The sequence below is a fragment of the Garra rufa genome, chromosome 8 (genome assembly GCF_049309525.1).
Source record: "Garra rufa chromosome 8, GarRuf1.0, whole genome shotgun sequence".
Lineage (NCBI taxonomy): Eukaryota > Metazoa > Chordata > Actinopteri > Cypriniformes > Cyprinidae > Garra > Garra rufa.
In genome coordinates this window covers 27,472,118-27,495,024 of record NC_133368.1, presented here as the reverse complement: position 1 = coordinate 27,495,024, position 22,907 = coordinate 27,472,118, and the positions used below count along the sequence as shown (strand labels likewise).

General features: G+C 38.4%; 1 protein-coding gene across 8 annotated transcripts in view; it reads left to right on the top strand.

Annotated features, from left to right (window-relative positions):
- stxbp5l (syntaxin binding protein 5L) overlaps nt 1-21,104 on the top strand; it is a 215,583-nt gene extending 194,479 nt beyond the window's left edge. For 5 of the 8 annotated variants that reach the window (XM_073845456.1, XM_073845453.1, XM_073845455.1 and 2 more), the window contains 7 exons: nt 5,590-5,688; nt 8,213-8,452; nt 8,549-8,912; nt 11,502-11,667; nt 12,579-12,690; nt 17,885-18,105; nt 18,595-21,104. In XM_073845456.1, the coding sequence (XP_073701557.1) occupies nt 5,590-5,688; nt 8,213-8,452; nt 8,549-8,912; nt 11,502-11,667; nt 12,579-12,690; nt 17,885-18,105; nt 18,595-18,636 (1,244 nt within the window). In that variant the 3' untranslated portion in view covers nt 18,637-21,104. The remainder of the gene's footprint in view (nt 1-5,589; nt 5,689-8,212; nt 8,453-8,548; nt 8,913-11,501; nt 11,668-12,578; nt 12,691-17,884; nt 18,106-18,594) is intronic. The other 3 variants (XM_073845458.1, XM_073845457.1, XM_073845454.1) reach the window with 1 other exon arrangement.
- Nucleotides 21,105-22,907: the final 1,803 nt, after the last annotated feature.

The following is a 22,907-nucleotide window of genomic DNA, read 5'->3' as shown; positions in this document are numbered from 1 at the left end:
ATTTCTTTGGTCTCGACGCGTGGCGTGCGTCCCTATCGCTGCAGTAACAGGCATGTGGTGCCGCAGTGGGGTCGCTGGGATAATTAAAGGTCAATTAGCAGCGAGGAGAGCCAGGCCGTCGCTAATGAGACACGCTACAGGAAGAGAGAGCTGCGGGAAGTTGGGATACGTAGTCTAATATAAACAGCATTTTATATGGAAAGACACACATACATAGCTGATGCAAGCAAAATGAAAATAAGGACAGCTACAGGAATTTGTTATAAGTCAGTGAATAATTGGTAGTAGATGGGACTTTCAATCATCCCATTGTCTCCTTGACATCCCATTATCCCATTAAAATCTACTGAGTCACATTCCCATTTACCAGAAAGATTCATTTAGAGTCTTTTCTGCAGGTTACATCATGAAGGAGGTATGTGGCGATAAATGGGCATCTTTTTGTGGGATTAATCATTCAATCACACACTTAATTGATTTGTTTAATAAGAATCATTTGATGACTTAAAGGATTCGTTCACTTCCAGAATAAAAATTTCGGTAACACTTTATAATAACTATCCGTTATAACTAGTTAATAGATCATAAATAAACTGTTAGTTAATGGGTTATAAATGACTTGTTAAATAACAGTTAATAATTTGTTAATGATTTATAACTATCTGTTATAACTAGTTAATAGACCATTAATAAACTGTTAGTTAATGAGTTATAAATGACTTGTCAAATAACAGTTAATAGTTTGCTAATTATTTATAACTATGCCTTATAGATAGCCAATAGATAACTTACAAGCTGTTAGTTATAAATGACTTGTTAACTGTATTTTAATGATTTATAATTATACCTAATAAAATATTAATAGATCATGAACAAGCTGTTAGTAAATTACTTACTAAAGACTTGTTAAGTATCAGTTAATAGTTTATATATGTTATTGGGACGTTATTCTAAAGTTGCAACTATTCTTTATTTATTAACTGTTAGTAAATGAGGAATAGTTGCAACTTTAGAATAACGTCCCACTAACATACATAAGCTAATAACTAACACTTAACTAATATATTAACTCACACTTTACTGATCAGTTGTTCATAGTTTAACGGTCTACTAATACCAGTGAAACCTTGTAGAACAGCAAATGGATGGAACAAGTTCAAGCTACAGAAATTTTATGTCTTTAAAATTTTATCTTTAAGGCACAGTTATAAATAATTAACAAACTATTAACTGTTATTTAACAAGTCATTTATTACTCATTAACTAACAGTTTATTAATGGTCTATTAACTAGTTATAATGGATAGTTATTATAAAGTGTTACCAAAATTTCCTGATCATTTACTCACCCCCATGTCATCCGAGATGTTCATGTCTTTCTATTTTTAGTAGAAAAGAAATTAAGGTTTTTGAGGAAAACATTCCAGGATTTCTCCATATAATGGACTTCAATAAGGATCAACTGGTTGAAGGTCCAAATTGCAGTTTCAATGAAGCTTCAAATGGCTCTGCACGATCCAAGCTGAGGAATGAGAGTCTTATCTAGTGAAATGATTGGTCATTTTCCAGAAAGAAAAAAAAAGTAAATACTTTTTAACCAAAAATGCTCATCTTGCAGTTCTACACACATTACGTATTCATTACGTGTTGGGCATGTTACTTTTAAAAAGTAATTAGTTATAGTTACTAGTTACTTCTCACAAATTACATATATTATAGTTACATCATAATAAAAGTAGAAATAAATCTTAATGGCACAGGTTTTTTTTATATCTGACACTTAGTATCAGTCAGTCAAGCATTATAATTTGACATTATGATAATTTAGCATTAAACATTAGTAATTAGAATAACCATGTATGAATGCATTTTTGTTATGTTGACTGAACTTAGGACTGGTGGTGGTGCTTAAGATATTGTTTGTAATATATTGTTTAACTAAAACTAAAAATAATACAGATAAGACAACAAAACTACTACAAATTCTACTACAAATAACAATATAAAACGCACCAAAGATTAATAAGTTGCTGGGTACATGAATATTAATCACGTTGGATGCGTTCACTCAAACTGATTTGCTGAAATTAAAACAGGGACTATAAAAGGTGAGTGCCAGCCAATGAGATTGCACGTTACTTCCGCCTACTACCAGAGAAGCTGAAGAATTCCTTTGGACAGGAAAATACAGCAAAGAATATCGTTTACTTGTAGCTCGTCAACAATGATTTCGAATGATTTTGAAGTTGGAGGAGAAAATTAGATAGTGTTTTTCGCCTTATCCTACCGTTTGTTTACAAACAACGAACTAACCTTGCATGACCTTTCCAACATGGTGACGTAATGCGCAAAGTCGTAGTGCAAGACAACCATTTGTGGTTAAAAAGTATATACATTTTATTATTTTGTAGAAAATTACAGATCATTTCGCTAGAAAAGACCCTTATTCCTTGACTGGGATCATGTAGAACCCTTTGAAGTTGCATTGAAACTTCAATTTGGACTTTTTCAACCTGTTGACTCCCATTGAAGTCCACTAAATGGAGAAAAATCCTGGAATGTTTTCCTCAAAAACCTTGACTAAAGAAAGAAAGACATGAACATCTTGGATCACATGTGGATGAGTAAATTGTCTTTTTTTTCTGGAAGTTAACTAATCTTGTAAATAATTTGTTCAAAAACATTGATTCATTAATGAACGCACTATTAGTAGACCTTAGTCAAGTTAGATGCTATATTAAATTTTACACAGGTTAAAACAAAGTAGTGAGAGATAGACTACAGTGTTTACAATGACATGCACTGTATAACTTTCCTAGATTAAACACAGTTTTCATAACTCAAAACTTTTAAACAGTTTTATGGAGATTTTGTCTACTGGAAGACTTTTTGAAACATAGTGTTGCCATATGAACAATTGGCAAGCTGGTAAACAGCAGTACTGTATAATCCATTGAACACACTACAATTCTATAATTCACAGCTTTGTTTTCACTGCTTTCAAAAATTAAATATGGTGCTGACTATGGTCTATAATATTATGCAACATTTATACGTATAAACACAGAGGATCAGAAAAGAGAATCGGCAGACAGAAAAAAAACTAATTTCCACAGAATCGTTTGCATGTCCCACAGAGAGAGGGCGTTGTTGGTGTTTCTAATAACAGGTGTGCCATTTGGCTCCCCTGCCGTGATTGACAGTCAGTGACCTCAGCAAAAGAGTCCCAGAGAGAGCGAGAACGAGCGAACAGATCTTTTCTCTCACCCGTCTCCATCATGAAATATTCACACTAACAGGCTAACAGGATGGATACGACTAATTATGTTCACAGTTCCCGCAGATACAGGTGCCGTCGACAGAAAAGGTCAATTTGCGTGTCTTCCCACAAAGTTATATGTGATTTGGTGTGTGACCATTTTGCACTGTATGAGAGTGGATTTGTGGGTTTGTGTTACATTGTTTGGGCAATGAATGGTGTGAGACATTAATGTCCAGTTTTGGTCAGTGTTAATGTGGTAGTTCACTCAAAAAATTAAAATTCTGTCATTATTTACTCACCTTCATGTCGATCCAAACCCATCAGACTTTATATCTTCTGTGGAACATAACAGAAGATATTTTGAAGAAAGTATAAAGTGACTAGAAATGTCCAAAAAGTCTACAAATCTCTGTAAAAGTATTCTGAAGTGATGGGTCTCTCATGAGCTATTCATTCATTTCGAAAGACTCTTTTAGAGTAAACGACATTGAAGTAATAATCACTCAGTGTTTTTATGACCACGCATGTGCAACATCTTGTCGTTCATGACTCAGGAGTTGAACTAATCATTCTTGTTTCCTGCATGGGAAAGAAAAATGATTTGTTCACCTCTCGAGTCTTCTGGTCCTAGTCATTTATTCTTTTGTCACATGAAAGCCGCACAGGTTATGTAAGAGAAACAAATGACTACATGGGTGACTACGATATTTTACTGTGACTATGATATTTTAAGTTTTGCTTTAAGACAACAGGATAGAAAAAACAAGCTCCCAGAATATGAACAACTCAGACAAGAAGACACAGTTGAATAGTAATTTAATCATTAATCATTTCTCACAGTGTGTCTTTGGCTGGTGTTATTCCTCATTTGGAATGGTCAAAGTTGATGCAAGTAGAAATTTGGCTACTGTAAAATTTTAATTATTTGTAATAACTCTGTTCATATGGATGAAATGACTTGAATGTAGATTTGTTCATTTCGCTGAACATGACTGAAAGATCCAACTGATCCTCCCATCACTAATACACTATATTACAAGTTTTTTGAATACTTTGAAACCAGTACAGGTTTGGAACAACATGACGGTGATCGAATAATGACAGAAATGTATTTTTTGAGTAAATTGTCCCATTAATTATAGTATCACAAACACATACAGTGCCTTGCAAAAGTATTCATACCCCTTTATTTTTTTCACATTTTGTTTTGTTGCAGCATTATGTTAAACTGCTTTAAATTAGTTTTTCCCCACATCAATTTACACTCCATACTCCTGAAACACCTTTACAGCCTCAAGTCTTTTCGGGTGTGATGTGACAAGCTTTGCACATCTGCATTTGGCAATTATCTGCCATTCTTTGCCTCGCCTTTTCACCTCTCAAGCTCTGTCAGCTTGGATGGGGGCTGGCAGACATTTTCTAGAGTCCTAGTTGTTCCAATCGTCTTCTATTATGGATAATGGAGGCTACATGCTTCTGTGAACCTTCAATGCAGCAGATTTTTTTTCTGAACTCTTCCCTAGATCATTGCCTTAACGCAAGTCTGTCACTGAGCTCTACAGGCAGTTATCTTGACCTCAGGACTTGGTTTTTGCTCTGATATGCATTTTCAGCTGTTAGACCTTTTCTGAGAGGTGTGTGAATTGCCACAGTTTAACTCCACTAGAAGTGTAGTAACATCTAGAAGCAATATGAATGCCCCTGAGCTAAATTTCGAGTGTCCCAGAAAAGGGTATGAATACTTATGCAACAGGATCTTTTCAGTGTTTTATTTCTAATAAATTTGCAAAGTTGTTACAAACCTGTTTTGTACTTTGTCATTATGGTGTATGAGATGTAGATTGATGTGGAAAAAAGTAATTTAAAGCAGTTTAACATAATGCTGCAACAAAACAAAATGTGAAAAAAATGAAGGGGTATGAATACTTTTGCAAGGCACTGTATAAGCACAGTATCCTTGAAACAACCATCACAGCCAAGAAAGGATTTCAATCTGTTAACGTTTTTCAGGGTTTTTTTTCTATTGAATCTACTGAAGTGTTGTGAGCAGGTATTTAAAAAAAAAATTATCGATCTGTCAGAACCTTTTTTCTTTCTTCCTTTCTTTCTTTCTTGCATATTGGTTTATCTGTTTTCCCTTTCTCTCTTTTTCTGTCACTCTCTGTACTCCGTGATGTTCTGGTCATGTCTTTTTCATGTGTTGGTATACGTCCGACGTTTGTGTCGATGTATTTTGAATGTGGTGGTCGTGTATCGTTGTATTTATGTGTGTGTGTGTGATTGTGGCCGTTGGGGTGTCGTGTGTGTGTGTGTGCGTTTGATGGATAGGTTATCCGTCCCGACGAGCCATGCTGCAGCAGTTACACGGAGTCAGTATGTACTCTCATGATGAGCATCACATCACCACCTACTCCTGGAGCGAGAGAGGTAAGGAGGGGCTTTTTGAGGGTCACAAGGACCTCTCACCCTGTACCGTCACGTCTCGCTCCGTCCCGTCCTGTGGCTCATAGTCGCTTGGTCAGAAATCCTCTCTCGTCACGTTCAATGATGTTCAGAGTTATCACCTTGCTCTTCATCTTCAGGTTTGGAGTTACACCGTAGTTGCTAGCAGCTGAACATTACAACAATGTCTGCTTTGTGTTTCACACCAGCCTCTGTTGATCTGCAATGTTGTCGGCTTGTAGTCGTCTGTCCATCCTACGCACTGTGACATCTCCGAGACACAGATTAAATCTAGTCCTGGACTACATGTGGCAGAAAGTGGTCTGTCCAAGGCGAGGCTTAACCTGTATCAGGAAAACACTTTCTGTATGTCAATGTCTAAGGGAGGTCTAATGATTCTGTCAGTATGAGCAATCATCAATGTTGTCATCAATGTAGCGGTGAATGTTGTGAGGTCACTCTTAAAATTTCTTTCTTTGATGGTAAAGATTCAAACTGAGGGATAGTGTACACAGAACATAGTCGCCTACTGTTTACTTTCATGACCATGATGCTGGTTTTATGTTTTAGGGACATGTGTCAGATAATAGGGAGCAATCAGGTAGCAGCTTAACGTCACTTGTCTGCTTGAAAATCATGGAAAAAACATGTAGCACACAAATTACACTATTTTTTGAGAATGACCCAGAGGCAGAAGTTTAGTATTTAAGTGATAATACTTAATAAAGGCCTTCATGATATATGATAAAAGTCATGTTATAAAATATTGTGTCCCACTTTACATTAGGTGGCCTTAACTACTATGAACTTACATTTAAATGAATCATTTGGTACAATGTACTTATTGTGCACATACATGTTTTTACATTGTACTTTTTTTAAAAAAAAACCTATATGCAATTACATTTGTAATCAATTTCTGTAATTATCACTGTTGACCCATCTTTTATATTCTAACCCACCCTTAAAACGACCCATACCACCAAACCTGTCCCTAACCTTACCTATACCCCACCTTAATAGAAGCAAATATGTTTTGCAATGCAATATGATGACAATAAGTGCATTGTACTTATTTTTTGATGTAAGTACATAATAGTTAAGGCCACCTAATATAAAGTGTGGCTAAATATTGTAACTGATACTTTAGAAATCCAGTCTTTTGGTATTTTTGATATAACTACAAACATTTGGCATTCTCTTCACAAATTACGTTCCCTCCATCACTACACACACAAACCCATGTTCTGACATTATGACAAATGTCTGTCAGTGTTTCCTTGTAATGGGTCTATGTTATGAGAATACAGTACACTTTTGTTCTGCAGGATTAACAGGATTCTCAAATTCTAATATAGAATTTTTGTTTTCTTGCAATGCATAGTACATCAAGGTACTGAATGTTGAATAAGATATGACAATAACAACTAATATATTACCCTGGACCACAAAATCTTAATTAGTATGGGTATTTTTGTAGAAATAGCCAAAAAATACATTGTATCGGTCAAAATTATTGATATTTCTTTAATGCCAAAAATCTATAGGATATTATGTAAAGATGTATGTTCCATGAAGCTATTTTGTAAATTTCCTTACGTAAATATATCAAAACTTAATTTTTGATTAGTAATATGCATTGCTAAAATAATTTAGACAACTTTAAAAGCAATTTTCTCAGTATATTGATTTTTTTTTTTTGCACCCTCAGATTTCAAATCTTCAAATAGATGGATCTCAGCAAATTATTGTTCTATCCTAACAATATTTACATCATATATACACCAATGAAAAACGTATTTATTCAGATTTCAGATGATGTATAAATGTAAATTATTATGACTGGTTTTGTGGTCCAGGGTCACATACAAAAAATCTTGCCTTTTAGCCAGGGTTTTTCCATGACATTCTTTAGATTGAGACAGGGAGAGAAAGAGAGAGTTTAAAGAGTTGAGTGAAGGGTAAATCAGGCAAGTCCAGAAATGTTTTAATGTGTGGCTCTGGCTATATAAATATGCAGTGGATATGAACCTGGAAGCAATTCAAGGTCAAAAGGATGGTAAAGATGCCAAATGGGTTTGAAATTGTGAGAGTGTGTTCTGTGTGTCCTCTGTGTATGTGAATGAAATCTGTGATCATGCAAACAGGAGAATTTTAAGATGTGTTCACTCGATAGATATGTATGTGCCACCCTGTCCTATATGTACATTATTGATTGTTTTACCGTTTCATTTTTCAGCAAATCTAAAAAAAGTGTTTGCAACTGCACATCTGTATCACTCTATAACTAGGATTCTGGTTGATGTGATTTAAATGTAATGTGAATGCACAAATAGAGTGACACCACTTTCAATCATTCCACTTTTTAACAGCACAAGGATTCTTCTCCCATCTTTTTCTTTGTCTTTTACCTTTCATCTATCTGTCTGTCCTCTGTCTTCCATCTTTCCTGACATTTATTTTCTCCCCCACCCTTTCATTCTCTCTCCCCTTCTCCATTCTTTCTCAGAGAGTCGAGAAAACTCATTCAGCCGTTCCCGGAGCTCTAGTGTTTCCAGCATAGACAGGGAGACTAAAGAGGCCGTAACCACCTTGCAGTTTGCCGAGTCGTATGGGCGTAAGTCAGACGCCCTGCCTATGCCATGCTTGTGGGTGGGCACGAGCCTGGGCCTGGTGCTCATCATCCCACTGTCCATTCCTTTGGATGAACAGGAACGCCAGGAAGACCCTATTACTTTGGCCCCCACTGGTATCTCTTAATTTCTTCCTTTTCTAATTCTTAAATCCCTCGGAATACAGTGTTCCTATCCTCATGATTTTGTTCTCTCTCTGGTTTCCCTCTTAGGAACAGTGTTAATGCTAAAAGGCTCTGTTCTGCGGTTTGGTTTTCTGGACTGTGGAGGTGCTGTTATAAACAGTCCCTACGAGGTGTGGCGGGACCAACATGCACCCGATGACCCAGATCGACCCCGCAAGAGGAAACTGGTCAACTTCTCGCCCTCGTCTTCTCAAGAGGCCAGTGGAGATGGTCACTTAGCTGTGGTGTGTTCGGAGAAGCAGGCCAAGGTCTTCTTCATGCCCTCCCAGGCCTGTTTATATGTGCATAACATCACAGAATCGTCCTTCGTCCTGCGGGCTGACGTGGTGTCGGTTTGTAACAGCGTTTGTCTGGCCTGCTTCTGCGCCAATGGACACATAATGACTTTGAGGTTTGCAAACTTTTTTTGTTATTGTTGTTGAAACTTGTGAAACTTCCCTGCTGAAAAAAAAAAAACAGCTAATACCAGCCTAGGCTGGTTGGCTGGTCTTAGCTGGTTTAAGCTGGAAGTAGCTGGTTTTAGCTGGTCTCCCAGCCTGGCCAGGCTGGTTTTAGCTGGTGGCCAGGCTGGGAAAGTGGCCAAAAGCCTGCTGACCAGCAATGACCAGCTAAAACCAGCCAACCAGCCTAGGCTGGTTTTAGCTGTTTTTTTTCAGCAGGGTTGGTGTAGTGAGTAAACTCAGGGCTGGTAACCAGAAGGATGTTGGTTCTAGGCCCTCATGGAAAAACTATATTTCATTTCCTCAAAAATCTCAATTATTATTATATCCAAGTTTTCATCGGTTATGAACCTGTAAAACCAGGAAACAGGGTCTGTTTCTAAAATTCATTAGCAAGAGATATCAGCTTTCAAAGAGCAGGTCAGAAAACACTGTAACTTTCTCAGAATATAATTTATCAGTGATTTTGAAATGGCTCATTGGCCAGGGGAATCCTGACAAAAAGTGTGTATTTTACACCCCAGAACATGATTTTTAATGGGGGAGGTTTGCACAATTAAACAAAGGCGATTGTCATACGCATTTTGTCAGTAAAGCCGGTTGTGTAATCAGAAGTAAATCTCCAGCACCTGCTTTCAGATGTAGCAGCATGTACTAGACAGAGCCGTAGTTCACTGACAAGCTATGCTATATCACATTTATTATCACAGACAATTTAATTGTGCGATAATGAAATAGAAAGAAATCGTGACAGCTGTTTGTGTAGCTTCTCAATGAACTATGGCTCTGTGTAGTAAATGGCACTACATCTGAAAGCATGTGAAAATACCACATTTAATAACATGTTTTTACTCCAAAATCAATTAACGTCAGTCAAGTGTTTGAAATTAATCCTTCTGTGAGATGATGTGGCTTCTTACACAGAATAAGGCACACAACATATTTTATAGTATTGTAAGCAGTGATAAAGGCATTGCATTATAAATATACTTTACCATTATAAAAATTATAATAATAAGAACTGAGATAAACCATATATTGTCGTAGCTGTGTGTTTATTAGTCACGTTGAATCAATGAAAGCAGCTAAATCTTCTGTTTATTCAGCTGAAGCGATTTCCTGGGTTTTTTCTTCCGGGTGTATTTGGAGTTTCCGTGCAAGAACGCCCTCTGGCCTTCAGATGAAGAATTACTGCCGTGCTTTACTGAAAGATACGCATGACGTTTGCAGCTTCTGCCTAATCGCGACTGCGATTTCATTTCGATTTATCATGGAGCCCTAGGGGGACCCCCATCGAAACGCAATTGAGCTAGTTTTAAGTAGCAATTGAGCAGGTTTTGTTGTGAAAACTGATGAAACAGCAGTTTGTAAACAAAGCTAAATTTTTTATTCTTTAAATAAAATAAACAACAGTCTACATTCAGTCTATAGTCTACGGCACACTCTTGGCAAATAGTGAGTTCACAGCAAATTATCAGAACTATTTCAGTAATATCGTGGTTTACCTGGAAACCTAAAGCTTCACTAGGGATGCATCACATAGTAGCACAAAAAATAGATATTTTGAGCACTCATTTGAAAATGTAGACATAACGTTTCAATTGTACTTACAAGTTGTGGTTCGGAGACACTTGTTAGTCCAAATAAAGAAGATTAGAAGCCGAAGAAGACATAATCCAAAGGAAGCAGTCCTCAGTAAAATGATGAGCAGACAACAAAATGTTTTAATTGTAGTGCTGTGGCATCGTGGAAAAAAAATTATTTTAACCACTGATTCTTTGCTTCATCGTCATTCGGCAATGAAAGCAAAGCAAACTTGCTTTCACAGCGCAGAACACAACGTCTTTTGAACTTGATGTAAACACACTAACTAGTGGAAGCGTTTGTGGGCAGGTCAGACTGTTTGTATTTCGTGGGCAGGCAGGGATTATGCTAATATGTTACCCAGTTACGTAGATCAGTAATAGGCAGTAGATTTGAAAATATGACGACTTGTTAAGGCAATATCTTTATGTATAATGCACTCATTTGATTAACAACATTGCAGACTGTTTATGTTCCAACTGCAAAAAAGATATTTTTAGAAAACGCATAAGACCTGCTCTTTAAACCTTCCAGAATACTTTAGGCTTCCTTTGTAAATGTATTACTGTAAACGCGTTTGCTTGATGAGTAAACTGAGGTATCTGTGATAATCGGCAGAATTTGACAGGTTCTTTCGATAGAGATTAACTTATATTTAGCCTGGAACATTCCTTTAATACCAGCTCAGGACCTTTTTGGTATTGATTCTTAGCTTAATCCAGATTACAGAAACCAGTTCAATTTTTCAATAAACTCTAAACCTCTAGTCAGAAGAGCTACACTGTGCTTTTGTTGGATTCGTACTAAATCCTGCCTTTAGTACGGTATAATATTTTAGGCGAGAATTTCTTCATTCTTCGCAATAAATTAGAGTGTTTTCACTGTCATTTCCAATACAAAGGATATTGGAATGCAGTTGCTAAGCCTGTTATCTATTATGTGTGTATATTTTACAGCCTTCCCAGTTTACGGCCTCTGCTAGATGTCAGCTACCTGCCGCTAACGGACATGCGCATTGCTAGAACATTCTGCTTCACCAACGGAGGGCAGGCGCTGTATCTGTGCTCCCCCACAGAGATACAGAGAATCACTTACAGCCAGGAGATGTGTGACAACCTACAGGTGGCTGTGCCGTTGTGTGTGTGTGTGTGTGTGTTCAGGAGGACAGTTGTGTGTGGTGTGTGTGCGCACGCATGCTGATGGTGGTTATTGAAGTGAAATGTCATGCTTGTCATGGATGCTTTGAGCTCTGCTGAGCTGAGCCCTGCTTCATCTCGGCTGTAATTTCTGCCACACAGGTTGTCATTCTGTCCTTTGCCTCTCTCTGTCGTTCCCTCTCTGTCTGGTTAGGATGGAAATAGCATCATGCCATACATATTCATTCTATTTTTGCAGTATGCAGTGTGTACCATGTGCACAGTATGGTAATTTTTTTGTATTCATCCAAACTAAAACATGCGTCACTTTTAGAAAGTTTGGGGTCTGTAGGATTTTTTTATTGTTTGTTTTCGAAAGAAGTCACTGACGCTTACCTTGGCTGCATTTATTACAATACAAATACAGTAAAATCTGAAAAATAGTGATATATTATTACAATTTAAAATACCTGTTTACCTTTTTTAAGTATTTTAGAATGTAATTTATTTCTGTAATTCAAATGTGACTTTTCAGCTGCCATTACTCCAGGCTTTAGCCTCTTATGATCCTTTAGAAATCATTCTAATATGTTAATTTGGAGCTCAAAAATATTTCTTATTGTCATCAAAGTTAAAAACAGCTGAAATGCTTAATATTTTTTTAAGGAAAATATTATGATCAGAAGGTACTTATTTAAAAAACACTACAAATATTACTGTTAAAAATCTTTCGACTGATAGTGTAACAGCAAGAGAGAGGTTTTGTCTTGGCAAAACTTTTCAAATGTGTAACTATACTGACATCTGCAGGTGTAGGTGTGAACCACCATCTCTTTCATTCCAACGTTTGATTCGATTGTTTTAACACTTTGACTCATGATTCTTCATTAATTGCAGGAGATGTTAGGGGAACTCTTTACACCCATCGAGACCCCTGAGGCTCAGAACCGTGGCTTTCTTAAGGGCTTTTTTAGCGGCAACGCCCAAACCTTCGACCGAGAGGAGCTGTGTGAGTATAGTTATCCTGCTCTGCGTGTGTGTACAAGCAAATTCTCACAGATCCAGACCTTTCACTATCACCTAAAGTCTGGTTCATCATCTGAGCTCAGAATTGTCTACTAAAACAGGAGGAGACTGTCTGATTGACACAAAGTGAACAGTTTATTTTGAAAAGTCTTTTAATTAGTTTTAATCTGAAAATATGAAATATTTCTCTCTTCTATTCTCTTTTCCCACTTTCCCTTGTTTTAGTATTATTTACAGTCAAGCCTGAAATTATTCATACCGCTGGCAAATTCTGACCTAAAGTTACTTTTATTCAACCAGCCATTTTTTTTTTTTTTTTGACCGGAAAGGACACAGGCTTCTCCCAAAAGATAATAAGTGTAACAAGGATGCTGAGGCGGCATTAGAATCCATATGCGGAAGTTTATTACAATCAGTATAAAACAAACACGTGATAACAGGCAGAGGGTCGATAACAATAAAGCAGTCCGATCTTTCAACAGTCCAAGGGATAATCCGAGAGACGTGAGTGATAATCCAGGCAGAGAAGTCAAACCTTGTAATCAGTCCACACAATCAAACAATCCAGAAAGGGTAATCCGAGAAATCAATGGTCAGAGAACGAGGCAGAATCATACACATGCAGGCAATCAGAATAACAGAGAAACGCTTGGTAAGGCAGATGAAACTGGCAATACTTCGCAATGTGAAAGCACATGGCCACAGTTTAAATAGTACCAAAAAGGAAGTGAGTGTACAAGCAGAGGGAGCGCTCAGTCAGCACTCAGGTGATGGCTCCCTCTGCTGGCTTGGCATTACAGAACCCCTCCCTCTAGGAGCGACTCCTGGAGCTCGGCGAGGACGTCCCCGCGGTCGTGGTGCTGGACGGTCAGGTCTGGCTCAATGGAACTCCTCCATGAGAGATGGATCCAGGATCTCGTTGGCGGGCACCCATGACCTCTCCTCTGGTCCATACCCCTCCCAGTCCACCAGATATTGGAGCTGACCCCCTCTACGCCGAGAGTCCAGTAACTCCTTTACCTGGTAGGCGGGCATACGCCTACATCCAGGGGTGGCGGTGGTTCTGGGGCCATCTGGCTGGGGTCAGCCTCCGGGTGGACCGGTTTAAGAAGGGACACATGGAAAGAGGGAGAGATATGGTAGTTAGCAGGAAGCTCAAGCTGGTAGGTTACGTCATTAATTCTTTTAAGAATTTTGAAAGGAGCTACATACCTTGGGCTGAGCTTCCTGCTGGGCAGCCGCAGTTTGATGTCCCTTGTAGAGAGCCAGACCCGCTGTCCAGGTTGGTAGGGAGGGTGTGGACGTTGGCGTCTGTTGGCCTGGATTTCCTGATTCCTTACAGCCCATTGAAGACGCACATGAGCACTGTCCCACACCCTCTCACTACGCTTAATCCAGTCGTCAACAGCTGGAGCCAAGGAAGGTTCACCTGACCACGGGAACATGGGGGGCTGATACCCCAGGACACACTGGAAGGGGGTGAGGCCTGTAGATGCATGAGTGAGAGAATTCTGGGCATATTCGGCCCAGGGTAGAAACTCTGACCACCTATGTTGTTCTCTACTGCAGTAGGTTCGTAGATAACGGCCAATCTCCTGGTTGAGTCTCTCCACCTGGCCGTTGCTCTGATGATGGTATCCAGATGTGAGGCTAACGTTAATGTCCAATTGTTTGCAGAACGCTTTCCAAACTTGGGAGGTGAATTGTGTTCCTCTGTCGCTGACAATGTCCTCAGGTAAGCCATAAATACGGAATACATGGTTGAAGAGGGCTAAAGCTGTTTCCATGGCTGTAGGTAATCCTTTTAATAGAATTAACCGGCATGACTTTGAGAATCTGTCGATGATGACTAGAATGGTTGTGAATCCGTCAGAAGGTGGCAGGTCGGTGATGAAGTCAATAGAGAGGTGAGACCATGGTCAATGTGGAATGGGTAATGGTTGAAGTAGGCCTGAAGGTAGTTCCTTGGGGGTCTTGGATTGAGCACAGATCTGACAAGATTTGATGAAGATGGTTGTGTCTTTGGTCAGTGAAGGCCACCAAAATGAGTTCTTTAACAGATGTAGAGTATGTGATATACCTGGATGTACTGAGCTGATGGATGTATGAACCCATTGGAGTACTTGGTGACGCATGTCTTGGGGTACATATAGTTTGTTTGGTGGGCATTGTAGTGGTGGCGGATCTTGTTCGTGTCTGCGTTGAATTTCCTCCATGATGTCCCATGAGACTGGAGCCAGAATGACAGTGGGTGGTAGGTCATGCTTACGGGAGAGTGCGTCTCCCTTACTGTTCTTGCTGCCTGGTCGGTAAGTAACTGTGAAATCGAAATGAGCGAAGAAGAGGGCCCATCGAGCTTGACGAGGATTAAGTCTTTTTGCTCCCTTTATATACTCGAGGTTCTTGTGGTCGGTGATGACTTGAAACGGGTAGCAAGCGCCCTCTAGCCAATGTCTCCACTCTTCAATGGCTGCTTTCATGGATAACAATTCCTTATTACCAACATCGTAGTTCTTTTCTGCACTCGTGAGTTTTCTGGAGTAAAAGGCACAGAGATGTAGCTTGCCTGGTTGACCATGACGTTGGGAGAGAACGGCTCCTATTCCGCAGTCTGATGCGTCCACTTCCAAGACAAACGACAAATCAGGGTCAGGATGTTTCAGGATAGGAGCTGAGGTGAAACTTGACTTGAGGGTGGCAAAAGCATGACTTGCCTCTTCATTCCAGCAGAGTTGTTTGGGTTTGTTTTTTAAGAGTGAGGTGAGTGGAGATGCTATAGTGCTGTAATTTCTAATGAATCGGCGGTAGAAGTTGGCAAAGCCCAGTCCAGTCAATCATCGCTCTGAGGTCAAGAGACAGAGTATCAGTTCTTACAGTGACTGGCAGTGTAAGCGACTTATTTTGAAGAACAGAGAAATTGTGAATATTTACCCTCGTTGAAGACTTGGTCTTGAGTGGGCAACTAATACTGCGATGGCCTGGTTCACCGCAGTAGAAGCACAGATGATATTGTCGACGACTTGTTCGTTCCTCTTCAGTCAATCGAGAAATGTTAAATTGCATGGGTTCAACAGATGATTTCTCAACGATGGGATTGCTGATCGGGGTATGATGAAGGACATTCCTGTTAGCTCGTTGTCTGGGAGTCTGCCTCATGAGATTGTCGATCTTTATGGTAAGATTAACTAATTCGGAAAATGATGAGTCTTCTCGACGACAGGCGAGTTCAGTTTGTAAATCCACACAGAGACTGTTGTAAAACATGGCTTTGAGAGAAATATCATTCCATCCACTTTGAGCTGCCAGTGTACGAAACTCGATAGCATAATCAGCTGCCGTGCGGTTACCTTGTTTTGGATGAATAATTTGTGTCGAAATATCCCTGCCCCCTGCAGGATATTCGAAAACTTCTTGAAGTTGTCGCAAAAACTATTCAATGGATTGTTTGAGCTGTGAATCGCTAACCCACACCGCTGAAGCCCAATCGAGGGCTTTTCCCGTAAGCAAAGTCATGAGAAACGCACATCTCTTCTCCTCAGACTCAAATTGATCTTGTTGGTAATCAAAATATAGCTTTACTTGTCGAATAAACCCCTTGCATTGATCAGCAGATCCTTCAAATTTATTAGGAAGAGCAAAGCTTACCGTTGATGCCGTGGGAGGAGAAAGAGATCGTACGTAGTGCGTTAGGTGTTCGTTGACTGATTGTAGCTTAGCAAGTTGTTCCTGATAATTCTTTAGAACCTCGCTTTGATAAGCGAATGCGGCTTGCAAACTGGAAACCTCCGCTGGATTCATGGTAGGCAAAGTATTCTGTAACAAGGACACTGAGGCGGCGTTAGAATCCATATGCGGCAGTTTATTACAATCAGTATAAATAAAACACGTGAAAACAGGCAGAGGGTCGATAACAATAAAGCAGTTCGATCTTTCAACAGTCCAAGGGATAATCCGAGAGACGTGAGTGATAATCCAGGCAGAGAAGTCAAACCTTGAAATCAGTCCACACAAGCAAACAATCCAGAAAGGGTAATCCGAGAAATCAATTGGCATTACAATAAGGCGATGTACAAGAGGCATCATTGTGGAAAAAAAAAATATTACTCATCTTTTATTTACATTTGAACAAAAAGTGGCATGTCCAAAATTATTCACACCCTTCTCAATAATCAATAGAAAAGTCTTTATTGGCTATTGCAGCAATCAAACGCTTCCCATGCTTCCTATCCTTGCTGACCAGCTTTTTGCATGTCTCCACTGGTATTTTTGCCCATTCATCTTTGGCAATGAGCTCCAACTCTTTCAGGTTGTCATGCTGAAATGTCCACTGGTGTGCAGTGTCCGTTGAACTGTCTGTCTTGAGATGTTGCCACCAGCAGAGCCCAGATGCATCAGGATGGCCTTGGTGGTGCTCCTTGGATTCTTTTTTACCTCTCTTACTATTCTCCTGGCCAGCACAGGTGTCACTTTCGGCTTCCAACCACGTCCCAGATTTTTCACAGTGCGGAACATCTTGTATTTTTTAATAATACTTTGCACTGTAGCCACTGGAACTTCAAAACATTTAGATATGGTCTTATAGCCCTTTCCTGACTTGTGAGCAGCCACAATGCGCAGCTGCAGGTCCTCAGTGAGCTCCTTTGTCTTAGCCATGAGTGTCCACACACCAACAGCAGAGAGCTTCTGTTTTTTACCTGTTGAGTTGATTAAAACAGCTGTTTAGAATGAATCAGGGTAATAAGGATGCTTTAGAACAGCTTGGACTGTTTGGAATGGTATAGAACGTTGGATTTTCCCATAGACTGTGACAGTTTGCAAAGGCTATGAATAATTTTGGACATGCCACTTTTTCTTCAAATGTAAATAAAAGCTAAGAAATATTTTTTCCCACAATGATGTACATCGTCGTATTATCTTTTGGGAGAAGCCTGTGTCATTTCCAGTCAAAAAAAAAACTTGCTGGTTGAATAAAAGTAACTTTAAATCAGAATTTGCCAGGGGTATGAATAATTTTGGGCTTGACTGTATATACTATTATAATATTTATTACTATTTTGAATTAGCTCGTATTTTTACATTTACAAATTGTATTTTTTAGTTAATTACATTTCCTTTTTTTAGTTTTAGTTAACAATAACAAAGCTACCTTTCTTCCATTTATCTCTCCTGCTCTGTAGTTGGTGAGGCAGCGGCAGGTAAGGCGTCCCGTAGCTTGGCACAGCACATCCCAGGACAGGGTGGAATGGAGGGCATGAAGGCGGCAGCAGGCGGGGTGGTGGGAGAACTGGCCCGAGCTCGCATTGCCCTGGATGAGAGAGGACAGAGGCTGGGGGAGCTGGAGGAGAGGACCGCCCTGATGATGACCAGTGCTGAAACCTTCTCTAAACATGCTCACGAGGTGTGTAAGAGAGTGAGAGAATGAGAAAACAGAAATATGTCACCCTGGACCACAAAACCAGTCATAAGTCAATTTTTTGAGATTGAGATTTATATATCAGCTGAATAAATAAGCTTTCCATTAATGTGTGGTTTGTTAGGATAGGACATTTGGTCAAGATTATTTGAAAATCAAGAATCTGAGGGTGCAAAAAAACAAAATATTCAGAAAATCGCCTTCAGAGTTGTCCAAATGAAGTTCTTAGCAAGGCATATTATTAATCAAAAATTAGGTTTTGATATATTTACATTAGGAAATTTACAAAATATCATCTGGAACATGATTTCCTACTGATTTTGTGGCATAAAAGAAAAATCTGTCATTTTGACCCATACAATGTATTTTTGGCTATTGCTACACATATACTCCTGCTACTTATTACTGGTTTTGTGGTCCAGGCTCATATAATAAATTGTGCTTATTTAATCTTTTTGTTTTCGCCCTCCACAGCTGATGCTGAAATGCAAAGACAAGAAGTGGTATCAGTTTTAGAGGATCCTAGGGGAGGGCGCGTTTCACGCTCGTGCCACAAGAGGGTGCTACTCGAGTACTTGGACTTTCACTCTTTAAAAGAGAGAAAGAGAGAGAGAGCTAGCGAGACGGATGGACCAAGAGGGACTTAAAGTGCTGTTCAGCTTCTTTTCTGTCTGTGTACAGGATTGTCTTACTCTGATTGGTTAAAAAGGCAAAGACCAGTTTACGATACAATGGACACGTACCATTAGCGTTTAAGAGTAAGAGGGGTTCCATACCCATGTTGTAAATCAGACAACATCTTCATTTATGTACAGCGGTTGATCGGGGTCTCCTCACAAGAATCGAATTGGCTCACGCCGTGTAGATACTCGGAAAGTTACGAAATCAACAAGAGTGCATGAAACAAAATGGATGACCTATAAAAACGTAAAACTGCCATATTAAAAAGCAGCATGTTACTTTAAAAACAAAAGGGAAATAAAAGATTAACAAACTTTTATTTAATAACCTAAGCCAATAATAGAAACTATGATAAAAAACTTTATATTTTTTGAAATAGCAAACAAATATATATATAAACAAAAAAAAGTATACCTGCATTGCTATAAGGCCAAAATTTTTTGTTTTCGTTTTTTTGATGACGCCATACTGTTCCTTTCAGCGATGTACTATATTTTCAGAATATTTAGCACTCTGTCTCGTCATACTTGACAGCAATTTATCCACCCTCGTACTGCAAATCAGGCCGACGGCGACTCAGTTGGCCAAGACATTCAGTCACAAAACGAAGCAAACTTTTACCGTTTTTTTGCTGCTAGCTCACAAAAAGCACCACAAACAACTTTTTAATCTGTCTTCAAAAGGTACTTCACCCTCTCCTAGAGACGTATGACGTGACATGGTTTTAGAAGTGTGGGTAGTAAAATGTATTTGGCGCCACGTGACGAGTGTGTGTCTTTGAGGTCCTTTTCGAGCGTGTTTCTCATATGTAATACTTAACGTGCCATATTCTAGATGGGTGAAGTATCTTTAACTGTAAACTAGCGATGAATTAACTCGTCTGTGGGTGATATTCTGGGCTCTTACTTGTAGATAAGACAAGCCAGCCAAACTCAGACAGAAGGGTTGGCAATTCATGCGTGTCTGGAAGTACAAATACAGTTTGTTTTCTAATTCGTCAGGATGTTCGTTTTACTTTAAAAGATCAATTCCAGCTGGCCTGTTATTTCGTTTCTAGTCTCTTCGGTTGCCTCGGGGCACGTGTAACAAAGATTGTGCGTTGTTTTGTACCTCGCTGAGGACAACGAGTGAGTGATCTTCGTTTTCTCTGCCAAAGTTTGAATGCATCATGGAGAGATTTCCTTCACATTCCAGTACAAGGGACAACTTTTGTTTGTTTCCTCTTCTTTTTGTTCCTTTAATATAACGTCAAAACGATGTTTTCTACCTTACTACTGTAGTGTCAGACGATTGTTTGCTTGTGTCTTCTGGTTGTCAATTGACTGTGGAAATGGTGTTTAGGCTGATCAGTGGGCGCTACTGATGAATATTCATGTTTTTTGAATATGTGTCTGGAAGGATCAAACCGAGCGAGTCGCCCGTGAATTACTGTTACGTGTAAGCTAAATCTTCCAGAATCGTATTTGAGACTCATGTTGTGTTTCTATGATTTGTCCTCTGATGACCTCTGACCTTCTAGTGCTTTATTGTAACAATCTCAGCATATCTTCCGTAGTCCATGCCTCTGCCCATTTGGCTTTGTATATACAAGCTGCTACTCGGTAACGTAAATGTTGTGCATTAAAATACGAACTCAAGGCTCACAAGAATACATGTCATGGACCATTAGTCAAACTTGGGCTCTTACGCAATATTACTTTTTTCCTTATGCTTTTACATTGAAATAATAGCTCATGATTAAGGAAGGAGGACATTGCATGTGTGGAGAGATTTGGACTCAAGAAGACACTCGAGACTCTAAGATGCCAAAACCATGTAAAGACGGTCTCTGCTGAAGAAGCCTGTGGGTTTTAGTTCATTTTCACCATTCTATTTGTTTCAACTGATTCTTCAATAATTCCTCTTCAGTGTCAAATTACGTAAAAATGACTCTCACAGACAGGGTGTTTTGTTTGTATGTTCTCAGTTTTTATATGAAAATGTACAGTTCAACCTGGAGGAGAGAGACATGGTCATTGAACTAAATTATGTGATTTGGATATTCCTCTGTGAATGTCGTACCTGTTTAAAGATGGTACCGTGTCTGATATTCTGACTGAAGTTCTGTAGGTCTAACTGTAGTTTCCTCCACCCCAACACCTGGTCCTCTGATACCTTCAGAGAAGGCAGCAACGTCGGTCTTGTTTAAATGGATAATGCCACCTTTTGTTCTTATCGATATTCTAGTAGTGTTATAGAGGTTATTGAAAATAAAATATGTTGATGCAAATCAAATTGAAATAAACATTTATTGATGTACACAACATCATAAGACTGGTTTGTTTCTGTAATATGATGGGCTTGTAAGATGTCAACCAAGATTCTTATATGAATCAAAGAAGACTGCTTAGTTGTTTTATATATGGGCCATTCTACAGATTTGGTCCAAACTGTTGTCCCACAGCCAAAAAACTAAAACAAAAAAACAGTTAACTTCCAGAGCAAAAATGTATAAATATTTTACTCACCCCCTTGTCATCTAAGATGTTCATGTCTTTTTTTCTTCATTTGTAAAGAAATAATGTTTTTTGAGAAAAAAACATCTCAGGATTTCTCCCCATATAGTAGACTTCTATGGTGCCCGCAAGTTTGAACTTCCAAAATGCAGTTTAAATGCAGCTTCAAAGGGCTCTAAATGATCCCAGCCGAGGAAGAAGGATCTCATCTAGCGAAACAATCAGTTATTTCTTAAACAAATTTACAATTTTATACTTTTTAACCTCAAATGCTTGTCTTGTCTAGCTCTACGTGCACTGTGTATTCAGGTTTAAGAAAGTTAGGGTAGGTTGGAAAACTCTCATTTTCTCATTTTACATCGCTGCAGGAGTGCTGACCCAATGTTTACAAAGGGAACGTACAAAGAAGATCAAACTCCCTTTACAAAAAAAAAAAAAAAAAGGTAAAACAGTAATGTAGGATGATTTTAAAGCTGGAGAAGAAAATGAGATGGAAGTTTTTCAACATACCCTAACTGTTTTGAACTGCAAATGGGATGGCAAAAAATGGCTGTCCCTAAGCCCTAAATTTCGACTTATGAAAATGATATTGGAATAATTTTTGCATTTCATTCCATTGGTAAATGTAAATGGTAAAAGGTAAATGTGTTCAAAAGTATGAAAAATCTGTCTGTAACTTTAAAGAATGTCACCACTGAACACAGTTATTCCATAATATTTAGTTTTTATATGTGTACAACTGTTCAGAACTATGCTAGGTATCCATTTGCTGATTAGCATCTTTGAGCTAAGTTCAAAAGTATCTAAAATTGTCACTACCGAAACAGTCATGTCATTTGGTAGTGTTCTTTTATTTGGGGGAAATAAACTAAATTTTAATACAGTTATGCAATTTTTTTGAATTTTTTTTAGTACGTGGGTTAAAATTCTGTAATGTGATATGGTCACTCCCAAAGCAATAGCCTACTGTCACTCCTAAAATGTGCTGTCATGTCCGAAACATGGCTTGTGTTGTCGAAAACAAAATATACTCAATTATCAGCTAAGATGTTATGATAGTGTTTGGTTCAATGTATATTCAAGAATACTTTAAAATCAACTGTAGTGATCAACTTTTTTGCCCTTTTCAAAGAAAAAATGGATTTAAAATACAACAAATCCTATAAATCACACTTGAAATATTGTTAAATGTGTAATTGTTACTGATTTACCTCTGTCAACTTTTTGATAAAATAAAAATAAATATATTTACAAGGAAGATGTAAGCAAACTCTTAATAGGTCAATATAGCCCTTCTTATTAAATTACATATTACTGTGTTTCAGTAGTGCCAAATTTAGGGAAAGGATAAATATTCCAAAACTTCCTGAAAATACAATATGAGAATATATATATATATATATATATATATATATATATATATATATATATATATATATATATATATATATATATATAAAACAGTTAAAAAAGTTATCTATCTATCTATCTATCTATCTATCTATCTATCTATCTATCTATCTATCTATCTATCTATCTATCTATCTATCTATCTATCTGCATAAATACTCACACATGCTATGCTTATTCCCATTACTGTCACTACCTTTG